We start from the raw sequence: 17,578 nt of genomic DNA, 5'->3' as shown, positions 1-17,578 counted from the left end.
GGGAGGGAGGGAGGGGAGAGAGGGAGGGAGGGGAGGGAGGGAGGGAGGGGAGGGAGGGAGGGAGGGAGAAGGTTCTGAGGACAACTTAATGGGAGTCTGCTCTCTCTACCATGTGGGCTCTAGGAATCAAACCCAGGTAGTCAAGCTTGGCGGCAAGCTCGTGCCTTTACCCAATGAGTAATCATGCTGGCACTGTTGTTGCTATTTACAGCGGGCTATATCATTACTGATATTCTGTGCAACCGAAATGAAAACAAAAAATGTTCCAAACCCCAAACACGTTTAGCAAGCTGTCAGAGAAGACACCATCACTCATCACACAGCCCTTGGGGAGCTCCACTGAGAATAAGAGAGAAATAACACCTTGATATCATTATGAAATCACCACTGACCTTTCTGAGGCCTCCTGCATCTCCACACTAGAGAGGGGACCCCCAGACCATGCTCCCAATACTTCAATAGGGGGAGTGACAAACAACTAAGGCTACCAGAGAAGCTCAAGCCAGAAACTGTGTTTGTAAACAAGGAATGGCTTGGCACATCAACAGAGAAAATAATGGCACAGGCTAGTAAAAAGGTGGGATCAATTCCAAACTATTTTAAGAGATGTTTATACATTTTCTAAGTTACAGTATTTACTTTCAAATAGTTTGGTTTACAAATTTAAACTACCATATGAACTCTAAAATGAATAGTACATACATCGAATAAGATTATAAAAACATTAACTGATGAAAAATGGCAATTGAGTTGATGTCCTGTGCCAAAGCCACCTGCCTAGGAGTTCCCACAGATTAACATGAAGCTTTTCCAGTATTGTCTCAGCGTAACAAAATGAATGGACTCTTCAGAGAACTCCGGCTGTATGTTATACATTCTGACTGTGAACTGACTTCTCTGAACTATCATTTCAGCAATGGTAAGACAATACACATGCAGGTTCTTTATAAACTAAAGGTGCATTTTACTAAACCAATACAATTTCTAATCTAATTTCATTCTAAACACTTAAACACTTAACCAGTACACACACAGCTCTCACCCTTCATCCAAAAAAGTAAGTGCTGGAAACCTTTTCAGCCTTCAAAAAACAAAACAAACAAAACCACGCTGCAGATGTGCCTTTTGTGACAGGTAGTAAGAGCGAGCCAAGTCAGGTAGTAGCTTTGAGCAGATCAAGAAGGGAGTCAGGAGCAGGAAGGGGCCCATGAAAACCACAAGGTTCAACATGGTGTTACTCATACTGCTGGAAAAGTTCCATCTCACTGGCTTCTAGAACTTTCTAAAAGAGCTTTGTTTGTGACAAAAGCCATGCCAAACACAAAACAGAGTCAATCACTGAAAACACATGAAAAATACACGAAAGCTCTAACTTGAGGAGTTTCAGTCTGGCTTTGTGTCCCGAAGGTCAGCAGGTGCTGGTTGTGAATCCAGGGCTGATGAGCAGTCTCAGTGATCTGGAAAATGAGGCAGTTGACCTTATGACCTCTAGAGACTCCCTCTGGCTCTACAACTCCAGGACTGTATTATTCCCTCTGAACTCAGAAGCTCCAACTCACGTCATCTCAGTTTCCCAGACAGCTTCTCCAGATTCTCCCAGCCTGAATTCCACCTCACGCAGGGCTCACGCCCCTCAGTGTGCATACATGCACGTGTGTATTTGGTTTATTCATTCAGATAGTGTCATTGACCTGGGGACAAACAGAGGAATAATGAAATCTTCTAAGAACAGTAACTGGATAGACCTGAGGACAATAGCTCAACCGCATGGGACCGGTGTGAGAAAAACCTGGAGACTGCTTAGAAACACTGCTTAGAGAACTCCCCCACACAACTGTGAAGAAGAATGGGTATGTGTACAGCAAAAGGCTACTTCCCAGGGAACAAAAAGCTACCAGATCCTGAGAGGCAGAAGACGGACTAACATAGCAATTTAGCAGACAGAGTCAAACAAGGTTAGGCCCTAGGGAAGCAAGGACTACAGTTCAGAAATAAACACACATTAATTCTCACTGGGCAACAATTTCTGCACACACACCCCCCCCCCAATGCTGCCTTCAGACTTAGAAGCATTCCATGAGGAAGGGCAGAAGTAGAAAGTAATGATCTCATTAGGTGTTTCTGCATTCATACTCTTGTACCTGGTACATAAAATGCAGGCACGCATATAAACTATGAAGTTAAAAATGTTTGTCCCATATCTACTTTTGTAACCTGCTATGGATGCAATATGCTATCAGGAGTCAAAAGACCTAGCTTGAACCTCAGCTCTACCACACAAGAGTTATTCAACTCGGACAGACTAAGCATCTATCTCTCCTTAAACAACCTAAAGGAGTGTTAAGTATTTACAGAAAAAAACTTAACACAGTGTGAGGTTCCAGAGAAAAGCTTAATAAACAAACATTGGCTAGTACGACACGACAGTTCCTGAAGGCTAGACACTGCTCAGTCATTTCGGTGGATAACACAACACTGCCAGAAACCTTCAGAGCAAGGAAATGGTACACACTTCACTTTCCCTTGCATGAGAGATTTCACGGTTGTTTGTGTTTCAGAGTTGAACAATATTTAATGTGGCTGGGTCTAACAGATCAAATTAGGTCTCTACGTCAAGCGACACTACATGTTACAGTAGAAACTGCAGTGGACCCTAATCTCCCACCGCACAGCTCTAGAGCAAAGCAGACATACAGTAACAGGATGCTTGGCTGGGCACAGGACACACAGAAGTCCACGTTGACCACCAAAATGATGAGCCGTTCAAGTGTCAGTGTCAACACTTGCCCATGACTCAAGCTCATTTCCAAGTAAGCCCAAAGCCAACACCCATGGTGTCTAAAGCACACAAGTGTGCTTGCCTGAGCACCAACTGTGGGAGAAAGGAATCTGCCCACTGCCAGACTTCATGTCACTCATCCTCTGAAAAATTCCAAAGTTTTCACTACAGAGTTGTGACTTGAATCTCTGCAAGTCTATTTCCACAATTGGTAAAAATTATCAGAGGAGGCTGATAGATTAAATAGTACAGCATCTTTAGCTTACTGTGCGGTCCAGTGCTAGATACACAACTATTTCACGGATGACTGGGTTTACAAACTTTAGGAAAAGTTCTGGCATCGAGAAGGGAATTTATGTAGCTACTTATCCCAAATATGAAATAGAGGGGCAGCGGGATTCCAGAACCAAACAAGGAGCCCCAGGCAGCTTTGCATTGTATGCTATGAGCTTGGCACTGAGAGCACACTTCTGTAATCCCAACACTTGGAGGCAAAGGAAGGAGGATGCAGTCCAAGGTCACCCTTGGCTACACAGCTGGTCCACGGAGGCGAGGCTGGGCTATAGGATGCACACATCCTAAGAAGAGTTTGCCTTAACTTAAAGATGTGCCTTCTGGCTGATATCCCACCAGGAAAGGAACTCCTGAAAGCATACACAGAGAGGCCCAACATCTTCAGAGGCTGTAACTTAAGAGTGAATCTCTGAAACTTTGGGAATGAAGAAAGTACACACTATAAAAACTACCCCAAATGCTACAAACTTAAACATGACCAATCCACCTGACCAAGTGGATAGGGCTGCTATAAAAACTCAAACGCTACCAGTTCACGGACAAGGTAGACAGAGCTCCCTATCCAAGAGCCGAAGCTCAAGAACAAAATCTGAATTGCAATTTGGCTTAAAAAAAAATGCTGGGTCAGCCTTCAGAAAGGCATGTTAAAGTCACCTTTATTTCCTTTTCTGCTCCCTAAGTCTATCAGCCACACCCACACACACCTCCTTTCACTTTCACTGAGTGTCAGGTGGGAACAAGTAACAGGAGCCCGGGCGGCTGAAGTGACAGATCCAGTGGGACAGTAGAAGTCACTCTGCGCGGTTCTTAGAAATGAGCAGACTGGTGCTGAAGTGACGGAATTTCCAAAGGTAGGGACTTAGGTCAGCAGCAGTGCAGCCCTCGGAGGGGATGCTTCCAGGACCCTGACTTAGCGCTCATCAGAGCGTCCCTGGCCACCATCCTGGCTTCTGTCAGTGTGATCTACCCTTCTGTACACGGCACTGTGATGCCATCCACTTCGGTCTCTACCAGAGCACATGCTTCATTTCCCAGAACTGCAGGCTTTACACTCTTTCCCTTTTCAAGATTCCTAATCCTAGCCTCCGATGAAGAGCAGCAGTGGAGTACCTGCTGGACACACACAAGATACTGGGCTCATTCCCCTAGAAATGCAGCCTCACGGGCTTTAGTAAGGAGTTTTCAGCCACAGAAATGTCTTGTTGACTTAATAGTCAGACGCAAAAATGTTTACACGGCAAGGGAGATTCACTCCTTACTGTCCGTGAAAGCCAATCAGAGAGTAAAGACAGGAGGCCACGGAACCTAAAAGGAGAATCTAGCAGTGGCATTTTTCTAAACCAATAGAAAAAAAAACAGCTATTTGTTGTTGCTGTTGTTATTGTTTGTAGCTAATGGAGACCGTAACAGAAAGCTACAACTAGTCAAAATGCAGAGAACAGCCCCAATGGATCCATCTATAACACTACCCCTACACTTAAGATTCAGGGACACCACAGATACGGGGCTCGAAAGACTGCAAGGCTCATCTTCTATATGACATGGAAGCTACAGGCATGAAATCCCAACAATATGGTTGCCTAAACAAGACCTGAACGATGACATCAACGGCTAAGAAGTCAAAGTGGACAGAGGAAATCTCAGGAGGTCCAACTCTTAGATGAAGAGCTACATACAAGGACTACTGGAGGAAGGAACATCTGTCTTCCTCAGGGACGAGGCCCCCAACTGATTATCTACACCCAAGCAGTCAGTCCTAAGCACACAGAGAAAGAAGCAACACTAAAAAGAAGACATAACAAGTCATATTTATATGTATGTATACACAGACCAATAATAGAAAAATGTTGTAGGAATGGCGAAAAAAGAAAAAGGTAAAGAAAAATATGAACAGGAGTAAAACCATCACTGCACTTCATCAGCACATCATGGACAAGGCTGCTCTAAAATCAGAGGGAAAACTACTTCTGTGACTATCCAGTGGTTATCATTTATTGTCCTATCAGGAAAATTAAAACAACAACAACAAACAAGTTGAACCTGAATAGCTTGATTCAGCAAAAACCCATTTTCTCTTGGCTCTGTTTCACATGGGCTCACACATGCATAGCACTTCTTTAAGATGAGTCTGAGGTGGGGAAGTCACGAACTCGCCGAGTCATCTAAGCCTCCTTCAGTCATCTGTAAAACAGCCTTGGAGCTGCTGAAAATACTAAGGCGAGCAGAGGATGTCTGTAGAGCACCCGACACAGTGCTCACCGCACGAGATGCTTAATTATAGTGGTCACTGAATCTGACTTTGTTCCAAGGCTTATATACAAAATGCAGAAGCCTTTGGGCAGTGGCAGTGTTATTTAACTTGGTACTGTTCCATGCTCTGGGAGGCAATGTGCTTACTTGCTTTGCTTTGAAAAATATTACTATTATTAAAGTAGGAGCAGCTGCTGGTCCAGCAGTGAACAGTTCTTTTAATTTGTACTTTGTGGAAATAAGGAATATCTAATTTTATGTAAATACTACTAATATGAATAAATACAAGAAGAAGGAAATAGGATTTATTGAAAAATAAATGATTAATGCAATATAAAAGCCTCCCCGACCAATTTCTTAAAAGGGGGGGGGGACAACTTATTTTTTCATGTGTAACTGGGTAGTAAGTTAACTCCTCTAAGACTTGGTTACTTCACACCAGGAGCAAATCAATCAAGCCAAAGAGAACCTAGTTGCCCAGCCTAGTCTTCCATCCATGCTGGGTACCATTGGGAAGATTACTGAAAGAGCAACATGTCATCACTTTGGACTAGATTGTTGGTTTTTCTTGACCACATCTACAAAGCTAAAACTGGGCAGCACAGTTCTCTAACCACAGCCCTTTCCAGTGTCCCAAATGAATACAGGGTAGAGGGGTAATGAGAGACTTCAGAGGAAGTGCAGGAACACTATCTTCCTATCGTCACCAGACACCAGGCACTTTACCTGCCTCACATTATCTACTGGTTGCTTCTGCCAACATAAGGCTCTGCTGTCTCCATCCAATTCTTACTTCAATGAAAGCATAAATAGGAGGCAGGGAACCTGGATCTTGGTCCCAGCTTTGCTATGTTTGCTGCACAGGGCGTGGACATAACCTCCTCTTGTTCTCTAAGGACCATCATGAAGGGTTAAGAGGGAAGGCTTAACCCTAAGAGGTCCATCATCTTGCCCAAAGCTGACCAAACCAGAGGTGATCTGCTGATCCAAGCTGGGTCACTCTGAACGTCTCTATATGATGTGCTTTTCTCACAGAAGGGCACAAAGATACCAACTGGTATCAGGAGGTTATGTATGGCCAGTGTTAACGTACCTGACAGTAATCTAGGAGTTGTACCGTCACTGCCTGCCATTCTTCCTCTCCTGTTCCATAAACTATTCTATGAGCCTTCCCAATAAATCCAAATGCTGTTTAACTAGTTCTAGCTGTATTTTGCTTTGCTTTACATACATATGTATGTGGGGGGGGTGGGAGGTTGGAGATCTCCAATTTACAAAAAGGGCCATATGCACCTTTGTTTTCTGGGCCCCAATATGTTCATCTGCAAAAGGACTAGACGGTCTCTAGTTATTTTTCTAGCTCTGCTGAACTCACACCATAACAACAAAGTTATAGTAACACAGCCCTCTGTATGATGTGAATGCTCACTATGGTCTTCCTAGTCCCAGCCCCAGGGCATAATGTTACAGAATACAAGGTATCTCTGCTGTGCTAGTAACAGAGCTGGGAAGCACTTCTATTTTCTTCACATCTGGCAGGGGAAGAAAGGGCCTCCACTAACTTAGCCAACTCTTTGCTTTCTGCAATAGTTGGCATCAAATTCCGACTGTTTTGTAGGCCTTAACTCACTGAGCCATGAGGTTCTGATTTTGCTTCCCTAGCTTCTGGGTGGCTAAATTGGGTACTGTCTTATCAAAGGGACACATATTCCAGTTCTTTGAGGAAGATTGTACCGTAGCCTCAGCATTAAAATTCAGTTCTTATGTAACTGACCGCAAACAGTACCAAGGCACAGGGATGATCAGATGGTGCCTGGGCCCAGGAAGAATCCACTGTGAACTCATACATTTAGTTGTAACAAGTAGAGTCACGTGACTCCTAAGTTAACCCACTCCTACTCCAAATACCATTAAATTTTTTTTCTTACTGAGACCAAAAAGAGACTGCAGCACTCTCTATGTCTTGACTAAACAGAATGATCCTTTTCACTTTAAAGCTCCTGCTGCCAAACCAAAACAGAATTCCTCAAGGTCTTGGTGCTTCAAGCTATAATCAGCAAAGCACACTGCATTCCAGGTAGCACCAAGCCATACATGCCTCTCCCAAAATGGGCAAAATCAAATACCTGCATTCATTATGTAACAAAACAGCTCATTACCCCAAACCCCAACAAAATAAAACAAAGCAAAAACAAAACAAAACAAACAAACAAACAAACAAAAAAACAAAAACAGCGTTGCCCAGAATTTGATGCATCAATGGAAGGAACACTTTGGCTATGTGGAAGTAAACAATACATTAGCAGCGGCTGGAGAAAGCACGGACCGTGAGGCTGCACAGGGAACCCATCAAGCTAGCTTGAGTCAGAAAGTAACACTGGGCGCTGCTGGTTCCCTCACTTAAGGGCTAAGTGTACAGCCACACTGAGCTAGCAGCTTACTTTAGATCAAAATGGCTATCACATTGCACCATAAATGGTTCAAATCTTTGGTGCTACCCTGGCCGCACTTTCATAATGTAGGTCAGGTCCTTGAAGCACACAGTCAGCACTGTCACATGACCTCTTCATCATCTACTATCTCCTCAATTACATGTCAACAACCACTAGACTGCACTTACAGTACATAGCAATGGTATGGAGGATTAGAGCCACAACCCTACAGTGAGCACCAGGCCAGGCAGTACTCAGAACTTCACATACACTGACTCACTTTCATAAGAAAACAAAGACAGCAAAAGCTTCAGTAACTTGCCCAGCAAACACATCCTGGAAATCACAGTGCTTAAGTTAACCTGGCAGGTGCTTCACCCTCATCAAACCATTCCAGCGGAAGAGCTTCTGTCCATTTACTTACCTGCTAAGGAACGCTCTGACCTCTCCCTGGCCTCCTGCCCTATGGGAGAAATACTGACTATAAGACTTTGATATTCATTGGCCACCAGGTCATGAAATCACTTGATGAGTACCTCATGGGCATTATCTCTTCTGCTCTTCAAAAGGACACCATTTCCCAAATGAGGCAACAGAGGCTGAGGCATCATCTCCAGCCCCATCGGTTGGTTACTCACGGTTAAATAACACATATAAGAGTAGATGTACCAAGAAATCCTCCAATGACTAGGTGGCATATATGGAAACCAATACTCTAGGTGTCACAGACTCCCACACAGGCACTTTGCAAATAACTATCTGGACAGTCTGAACATACAAGATAAATGGCTTCTGATGGGAGCTTCCTAGCACAGTATCAGATGACACAGCCTCATATAATGTTTTTAGAGATCAGCAATCAACCTGGTGACTGGCATGTGCAAAATAACTTTCCCAATTTCAGGTTTATTCCAGTCTTTTCCTAGGCGCTAGATCTGGAGAGTAGTGCTGAAGAAGGCTCCCCTAGTCAAAGTACAAAGAACTCTACATAAAGAGTCAAGAGCCCTGAATTCAAATCCCTGCCTAAATCCCTTCTCATCTTTAGACCTCATCTCCACACTGAAAGCAACAGGACTGATAAAATCTGTACGGGTCCGGGTAACTCAGTTTTACTCCACGGGGATGCAAAGCTTCAAGTTTCTTCTGGCAGTCAGTAATATTAGTATGATTAACACTTTGCTTCTCCACTTTTAGGCAGCTATAACCATAATCACTCCCGGACTGATCACTCCTGGCCTCCACAGCTTAGACTTCTACAAAGGATAGTGGTATCACAGGGAGAACTACTGTCTTCTGTTGGTTTATCTTTAAGCGGTCAGGAACAGACCCAAATACATTTTCTCTACTTTAGGCAAAAGAGCCCATAGGGCTTTATCTAAATCCCCCCAGAGAAGGGCTTCGTAGGTGTTGTTTGTTGTCTAAAACTACATGGTCTTTGAAGGTAACAAACTAGCTCTTGAATACATCGAGATCTGGCTTTAGAATTCCTAGGTGTGAGAATCTACAGATTAGCACTAGAGACTTAACCTCACTTATCAAAGACTAGATCTCCAGTCATCAATATGAAACATGACCAAAATTACAAAGAAGAATACCTCCAGCCATGCCAAGAATACTCAACAGTTGATATTAAGTCCGAAGTTCATTTCTGACTAGCTGTGAACCAAACACACACACACACACACACACACACACACACACACACACACGTGCACGCGCGAGAGACAGAGAATTATCTGTTAAAATGGGATTACTGACAAATAGGGCAAGCATTAAATAATGGTATGTATATATGGAAGGGGCCAGAGAAATGGCTCAATAGTTAAGAGCACTTGCTGCCCTGCCCTTGCAGAGGACCTGGGTTTGGTTCCCAACATCCACATGGTGGCTCAAAACCTTCTGTAACTTTAGTTACAAGGGATCAGAAGCCCTCTTCAGGCTTCTTCAGGCAACAGGCACATACAAGGTGTACAAGACACACATGCAGGCAAACACCAATAAGTTAAATAAAATCTTCTTTTTAAAAAAGTATCTATAATGTTAGCATATAGTGGGAACATCAATAGCTGACAACTATTAGTATTATTATTATTAAGTGTTAATATCAAAAATACCTTTGGCAATCGTTAATCAAATAAATGATTCTTAGCCTTCAAAACCTCTGAATTAAGAGAAGTCTCCAAGCCAGAGCCATACCTGACATCTAGTTCCCTTAGAAAGGTTTTTCGAGGGCACCTTGTAGACACAATTACTCATCTCTGAATCCCCGGGGCCTAGCAGTAGAATGCACTCAACAGTGTGTGTACTGACTGGGTGGCAGATTGTAATAGATAGCTTATATGGCTGTGATGAATGTTCTATATTAATCTTTCCATTTATGAACTTAACCTTTCTGTTAAAGAAAGGTTAAGCCTATTAAGAGTTATGGGCTTTTTTTCTTCAACACCATTAGGTTCCATAAACAATCCAAATAATACCTCACCAGGGCTTGGCAATGTGACCGTCACACAGATGCTCCTCAAAGATGTGTTGAGCAGATGCTGCTCATAGGTCACTTACATAATTTCTCACATTTCAATCTGAAAGCTGCATCCACCTCTTTGAAGAAATATTATATTTAAATATCGCTATGAAGAATTCCCTGGAATGTGGGCATAAAGAAAAGCTAAACGACTAAGGACGTTACACACCTCTTCATGAGATTAAAACTGAAAAGTACAACAAATGGGAAGCCACATTTATGTCCTACAAAGTCAATGAAATATGACTTTGCAGACAGCCAGTGTGTATTTTCTGTGGTGACTGTAGAGAATTCCCCAAATCCTTTATTTACTAACAAAATCTTGGAGACAAACCATCTCTTTGGGCCTCCATTTTCTTCTCAGTAAAGTGGAGACGAGAGTGGCCCTTCTCCCTTCACAGAGTTCTAAGTGTAGACTCTACATGGAGGATGCATGTAGCTCTACACAGCTGACTACAGAGGACCATGCATCCCGTGTGCCTACAACTGGCCTTATACGGAGGGGCTAAAGACATGGGCAAAGCATATCTCCTCCATCGGCACCAAAGTAAAATGCTGGCCTTCTATCAAGTAACCAAGCAGACCTCCAATGACTATCCAAGGCCCTAAGTATCGGCCACTCCAAGTCTTCAATGGGAGAATGCATCCCAATGTCTTGGTCCATGTTCCTAAAATGCCTGCTTGCTCGTTTCTCAAGAAAACAATGTCTTCTAGCCACTTACAACTTCCAAAGGGTCACAAGCAGAACAGCATACACTAATATGCTCTGGTTCCTGAATAAGCAAGGTATTGGTTTTGTGCTTTGAAAACATTTACACGCCCAGATGAAACCTTAGCAGAATTCCAGCTGATCCATTCCTGCCCCTCAAAGGCAGCCAGTTGTGCCCCAGCCAAAGCGTGACTCTCTAAACCATGTGTGTCCTTCAGGACTAAAAGGGAAGCCCTGAAATAAGTGCTTAGTCTCTTCTTATGTAGAACTGATTTATTTCCTAAACTGGGTGTCCCAAGGGGCTTATACGTACACAGCAGCATCTGCACAACACGGCCAACTGTTTGACAAGGGCACACAACCAAAGGGGAAAGTATAGATTGATCTGGGGTTCCACGCTTGGCACTCAACGAGATTTTAGTTGAGCCCCACGTGTGTTAATTAGTAATAGAAACAACAAAGTCACAAGTAAACAGGAAACTCATAACTACTAAAACTAGAAACAGACTTGTTTTCAAACAGAATTCCAAGCTACCCAAATTACTCCCCATACTGGAGTTTCCACATCGCCAAAAGAAAAAAAAGTACCCCCCAAAAATCCTATTTCTAAGAATAATCACAAAATAACACTTCTAAATTCTTGCAATTTTCAAATCTCTCACTTGTGAAGTATGTTCACTATTTTTTCCTTTTATTTTGGGGGCAGTAATTTTGGTTCCCTTTCCAAAATCTTCTGTTTTTTTGAGACAGACTCTTCCTATGTACCCTTGGCTGGGTGGAACTCAGTCTCTGCCATGTCTAGAGCAGGTCCTCTGCCCCAGCAGTTTTTGAAATAAGGTCTTACTGTGAAGCCCTGGCTGGTCTGGCACTCATTAGGTAGACCAGACTAGCTTCAGGCTTGAGGAGAATCCTCCTGCCTCTACTGCCCAAGTGCCTGGATGTACTACCACATTCAGCCTCCTATTTCTGAAGAAGCAGGTTGTGATCTACTCAGAATACGCATAATACTGTATCTTCTCCATATAGGTAAGTTTGAAAGAAAAACTAAAAATTCAACTGTGTGATTATCCAACAATAAAAAACTAAGCATACATTGCATATATATAAAAGGTCGCCACACACATAGAATATGATTCAAGAGTTAGAAGATATACATTGAAGAAAATGATTCCTTAACCAATACTGTACTCAAGTTTAGAAAAATAACAAAATTTTGTCTCCAATTACTTACAATTGGTACAAATGCAATGTTTACTGTTATAGTTTTAGAGACAATGTATCAATATTTTCTGTCACTTTTGAGCTTTCTAGACTGGTTCCAATTCTTTCTCAAGTTCACAGGTCTATTCTTCTACCTAACTTTGTAACACAAGGGAGTGTGTGTGTTTGTGTGTACACACACAAAGGAAAGAGAACAAACAACAAAATCTTATTTGTTACATTTGCATTTAAATATAGTTACCTTAAACTAAGATCAAGGCAGTGCTTACATGACATTTACCCTATTCTATAATGTTGCTTCAATGTACACAAATACATCCACAAACATATCCCAAGCACCCTTATCATCTGCTGCACAAACAGAATACAGTAACGCTATCTGAGTGTGCAGAAAGTTACAGTAACTGACAGCTCTATTAGCAGGCACTAAAATTATCTGGAAGGAAAGTAACCCTGCAGTTTAATCAATGTTAAACCCTTTAGAGGCGTACCCAATTAGGAACGGAAAAAGATGACCACACACTCCTAGATGAGCACGTTCTTATAACTGCAGGAAGGACAGAGTCACTGGGAGGTTGAATGCCTGGCAACTCTGTTTAATTCCTGGTACTACCCATGAAGCAACTGCCAGTTCACAAGGGGTTGAGGTGGGGTGGGGCACATTACCTCTGGCTTTCCAATACATCTAGTTAGGTGATACTTCTCCATCCATTTCAACATCCACTTCCATCACTCAACAATGACTCCAAAGAAACAACCCTAACTAGAAGAAAACATACTAGCTTACAGTACCAGGCAGGCAGGCAGGCAGGCAGGCAGGCAAGATAGGACCCTGAGGCAACAAAAGTCTTCAGCCTTCTAACATTTGCATCCAATACCAGTTCTTTATACATTAGACAGCATGAGTAGGTGTACCAAAGCCAGTTCCAGACAGAAACTCAGGATTCCCGTATTGCCTAGGGCTGGCCCTGGTGGCCTTAACTAAAAACGAGCTTCTTGAACCTCAAATAAACCAAGCATATAATCCCCGCGGGGGTGGGGTGGGGGATTCTTCCAGCCTACCCTGTCTTTTTCAGCCAGGGTAGGCCTGGCTGGTTAGGATGGGAGCGATGTTTGGTATTTGGTAGCACTGAGGAATTACGCCGAGTTTCTGGGAAACTGCCTTATTTTCCCCCGAGATTACACAGACTTATTTGTGTAGCTGTAAACCTGGGTTTACAGGTTTCTCCTCATCCACCCCCCACTCTAGCATTAATTCATCGAAAAATTTAAAAGAACCAGCTTTGCCCTTGCCCCTGCATGGACATCCATCCACAAGGTTTTGCCGGAGGGTCCAGCGGGCAGAGTCATTCGTTCTGCAGCTTCTAGTCCCATCTACCAGCCTGACCACCCCTGCAGACTGCACTGGCTTCAGCTCTCTCTCCACAACCTTAGGAGTGTCCTGCGGATCCGGTGCAGCAGCCCTGAGCCCTAGAAAACCACAGCCACTGGTGCAAGGGGAGCGGGGCGGGGACCTGTTTGTACAGCTCTCCTTTCCACCTGGGCTTCTGCTCACTTTAGGCACAAGGGACTAGGAGACACAGGCCCAGGGGTGGCAACAGTCTCGAATCGGAGTTCTCTTTTCTCCCTTTGGGTTTTTCCACCAGCCCTTATCGCTACAGCTAAGCCTGCCTGGTCCCGCTGGGCTGCGGAGAAGTGCATTCGCGGCCCATCTCCAAGTCGCTGGCTGGTGTGACCTTGGCCACGCAGCCTCGCCTTTCTGCCCTCGGTGGCTTGACGCCACGTACTTCGTGGGTTAAGAAAGGGTCACAATGATGTGGAAGCGCCGGGCAGACAGCCTGGCACCCAGACAGGGTGCAGACAGAGAGTGGAATCTCTCTTCTACTCCCCGCGTCCAGAGCTTGCTCAGTTCTTCCCTACTTTAGTCCCCGGGCTCTCAAGCTTGCAGGACCCCGGGAAGGGCTGCCAACAAGGACAGCAGGGGGCTGGGGGGGGAGCGCACACACTGCCGGAGGGGGGTGTGGCTCCCCCAGATGCCCGGCTCCCCAGGGCCCCAGCCCACCCAGCTGCCAGGCCGCCGCCTACCTCCTCCAGCAGCGTGACGGTGTTCCTGCAGTTGTGCAGCCGCGTGGTGAAGCTGGACGTGGTGGGCGAGTTGTAGTCCTCGGTGGTCTCGGCGATGAACTCGGACACGGAGATCTGGTCCGGCATCCTGCCGCGGGAAGGACGAGACACAAGTGGGGGCGGGCGTGAGTCACGGCGCAGGCTCCCGGGGCCGCCGGGCGGCTCATGAACGCCACGCGCGCAGCCCGACCCGCCGCGGCGCCTGGCCTGGCGCGCGAGGAGCGGAGCGGAGAGGAGTCGAGCGGAGCGAGCGGCGCGGCGCCCTTCAAACTGAGAGCGGCGCGCGCGCGCGCGCGGGCGGGCGGCGGCCGGGGACGCGCCTCCCCCAAGTGCACGCAGGGGCGGGGAAGGGGGGCAACGAGGCGGGACGGGGCGGGGCGGGACGGGGCGGGGCAGACGGCTCTACGGCGGTGCCGGGCGGCGAGGCCTGGCGGATTGACTGGACGGCTCGCTCCGGCGGCGGGCGGCGCGCCCGCGCCAGTCACGGGGACAAACACGGAAGTGCTCTGCGCACGCGCTGCGGCCAACCCGCCCCTTCTCCCGTCCCCCCCCCAACTCCCGCCCGCCCCATCCGTGCGCGGCCCTCACCTCGATGCCACACGCGCTAGTGCTCGTGCCCGTGGGGCTCCGGAACCTCGCCCCCCCAACACACACACACACATACATACACACCCAGCCGCCCCCGGAGCGGTTACTTCAGAGAGCTGGTTAGGCGAGCGATTTTTGCAAGAAGAGAACCAAAAAAAAAAAAAAAAAAAGTTGTACGTGTTCTTTTTTAGTCCCGAGTGGGTGCAGGAAGCGAGGCCCGGAAAGCCGCCTCCTGCTGTGCGGGCCGAGGCTCGGGGGCTCAACCCCGCTGCCCTCTGAATGCCATGGCTGTGCCTTGTGCAGAGAGGAGCCAGGAAGAATTGTTTTAAAAATGTTTTAAAAATACTTTTCACCTGTCCATGTGCAATTCTTTTTTTTTTTTTCTTAATCCAGAGGAACGGCATCAGGAGATGCAAAAGTATTTCTCAGGTGCAAATGCTCTTTACTGTGAAGAAATTAAATTTCTTCTGGGCAAAGTACCAATTCAGCTCGAGCAGATGTTTACTGTTGTTAGTACAAAATACCCTTCTAATTTCTCACTATCGACTGAATGAAGTTGATCTTAAAAAACAACAAAAACTACCTAGGCCTTGAGAAGTCGGTCCTTGAAAGCCTATTGCAGGTCTTGATGCAAACCTTCTTTGGAAGGCAGGCACTGTGGCCCACCCAGGCCTGCCTACTTGTCATCCTATAAGGCCAGGGGTTGTGTTCTCTGGTCCTTCTGCCCACAGCTCAGGGACCGGTGGTGACGACTTGTCTTGGGTGGGGACTGGCAGGGAGAGGAAGATTTCCTGTCAACAGCAAATGGTTCACCTTCTAAACTGCCAACAAATTCGGAGATGACGGAAGTCAGGTAGGTAACATCCCTGCTGTCCTGGAACTCGTCCTCCGCTAGAGGGTCAGATAACTAACAGACAGGCAGTCCAGTGGAGAAGGCAGATAGGAGTAGGAAAATGACAAGGTCGTACAGAAAGCATGCTCAGAGAAGGCTCCTGTCACAGGGAGCAGAGAAGGAGAGGGAACCACACAATCTCCGGTTGGCTGGGAACCGTGGATCCCCAGCTGCCTCACACGAAGGTGGAAGATAAGGACACTCACTCAGGAGGCTGAGTTAACGTCTGTCCGTGGGTATAGGAAAGGCTTGCTTCCTGCATGGGAAAAAAAAACCAAAACGGTTCAAAGGGTGTGTGCTGTTTATCTCCCTGGCTTGGCCAAATTGGGTCTGCGCGGTGCTGCGCCTCAATTCCGGTTCTTTCCAGTGCTCTCCGAGGCAGCCCACTAAAAGAGGGACTTTCTGAGGAAACGGGAACAAACAGATGCTTCCCTAGCAAAGGCAAGCGTGAGAAACTCACCTTTGAAAATGATAAAGTAAAAACAAACAACAGTACTTTCTTCCCTTAGTACTTTAAAAGTTTGGTTTAGGACACACGGAGGGCCAAGCAAGCGCTTTAGAGAGGAGACAGGCGGGAGCAGACTAGCGGCTGAAGAGGGCTGGTGACTCTTGAGGGTCACTGGGGAAACTCAGGTGCCAAGGATGTAAAGTGTAACTTGAAGTATAAGCCACCCAGAAGGAAATCCTACCTCATTTTCCACAGCATCTGGAAAGTTCTGTCAAGTTGGAACAAAGATGACCCTGATATGCTAGGACTAATTTGAGCTCCTTGAGCCCATGCTCCCTCCCCCACAGGAGTCCCAGACTCCCCCACGGAGCAGTGAAAGTCAATGAGCAAGAGGACTTCCCTCCAAAAGGACTTCTCTTCCCCTGGGCTGGAGGTGAATCTGGGCTTTGAAATGTGCAAATGTTGTCCCCCTCCCCCTCTTCTTATGAGCTCCCCCCCTACTGCCTGTCATTTCTCCTGGACTGGCGGTATGCCCCCTCTATATCTGGCGTAACTGGTAAATAGGAACCGTTACTCAGAGCCTAGAATTGGTGAAGAAGTGTGTCTGTTCCCAGAGACCTTGGATTCCACGGCTTTCTCTCCTCATACAGATGCTGTCACCTTGGGTTTGGATGCCATGGTTTGACATAAGAGGGGAGGTGTGTCAAAATGACCACACAGCCCTCTCAGCTGGAGCTAATTTGGGCCTACACTAGGCTCTGCGGGTGAAAGAAAGATTATTACAGCAAGTTAAGCTCAGCAATGGTAAGCAGCCAGGGATTTCTTTCTCGACTGAATTCAGCAGAGAGCCTCAAAACACCGCCATCAACTGCTGTTTCAGTTTCCTCCGAAGATTATGTTATGAAACCGCTCCTCCCCTACCTCCTCCAGCCAAGAAAGGAATATATGAACAATGAGATATTGTGCCCGGGTAAGTATACACCTCCTTGGACTGGTCTGCAATTAGAATTTCAAAGCTTCGCACCTCAACCCACCATTTCTGGGGTTCATGGGCCATAATCCTCTTTAAATTTGAAGCCATTCCCTAGTGCAAACCATCTGTACCCCCCATTTTCTCAAATACCCTGAACACCATTCCTGGATATCTGACGTAGGCAAAACTGAGAGGCTGGGTTTCTTTACAAGGAGATGCCCAGAAATATACACTATCCTCTCCAAAACCAGAAAAAAAAAACATATGCGCATAGACTCGGGGTTCTGCACAGTCGGCTTTATATAAAGCTACCATCATCTACGTTGTCATCATTATAATTCCCCTCA

At 45.9% G+C, this 17,578-nt stretch overlaps 1 protein-coding gene across 10 annotated transcripts in view; it reads right to left on the bottom strand.

Moving 5' to 3' along the window:
• Window positions 1-17,578, bottom strand: part of Asap1 (ArfGAP with SH3 domain, ankyrin repeat and PH domain 1) — a 283,124-nt gene that overhangs the window by 198,648 nt on the left and 66,898 nt on the right. For 7 of the 10 annotated variants that reach the window (XR_007592334.1, XM_050145405.1, XM_050145409.1 and 4 more), the window contains one exon: window positions 14,292-14,418. The exons of 2 other annotated variants lie outside the window; for them this stretch is intronic. Coding sequence is in view for 7 of the 8 variants with exons in the window: in XM_050145405.1 (XP_050001362.1) it covers window positions 14,292-14,418 (127 nt within the window). In the remaining variant the exon portion in view is untranslated. Of the gene's footprint in view, window positions 1-14,291; window positions 14,640-17,578 lie in introns of those variants that run through there. One more of the 10 variants, XM_050145413.1, reaches the window with a different exon arrangement.

The sequence above is a fragment of the Alexandromys fortis genome, unplaced genomic scaffold, assembly GCF_014885135.2.
Source record: "Alexandromys fortis isolate MF-2015 unplaced genomic scaffold, M_Fortis_MF-2015_v1.1 scaffold_2_1_26212458, whole genome shotgun sequence".
Taxonomy (NCBI): domain Eukaryota; kingdom Metazoa; phylum Chordata; class Mammalia; order Rodentia; family Cricetidae; genus Alexandromys; species Alexandromys fortis.
The sequence above is the reverse complement of the archived record's forward strand: the minus strand, read 5'-3'. Positions and strand labels throughout refer to the sequence as shown.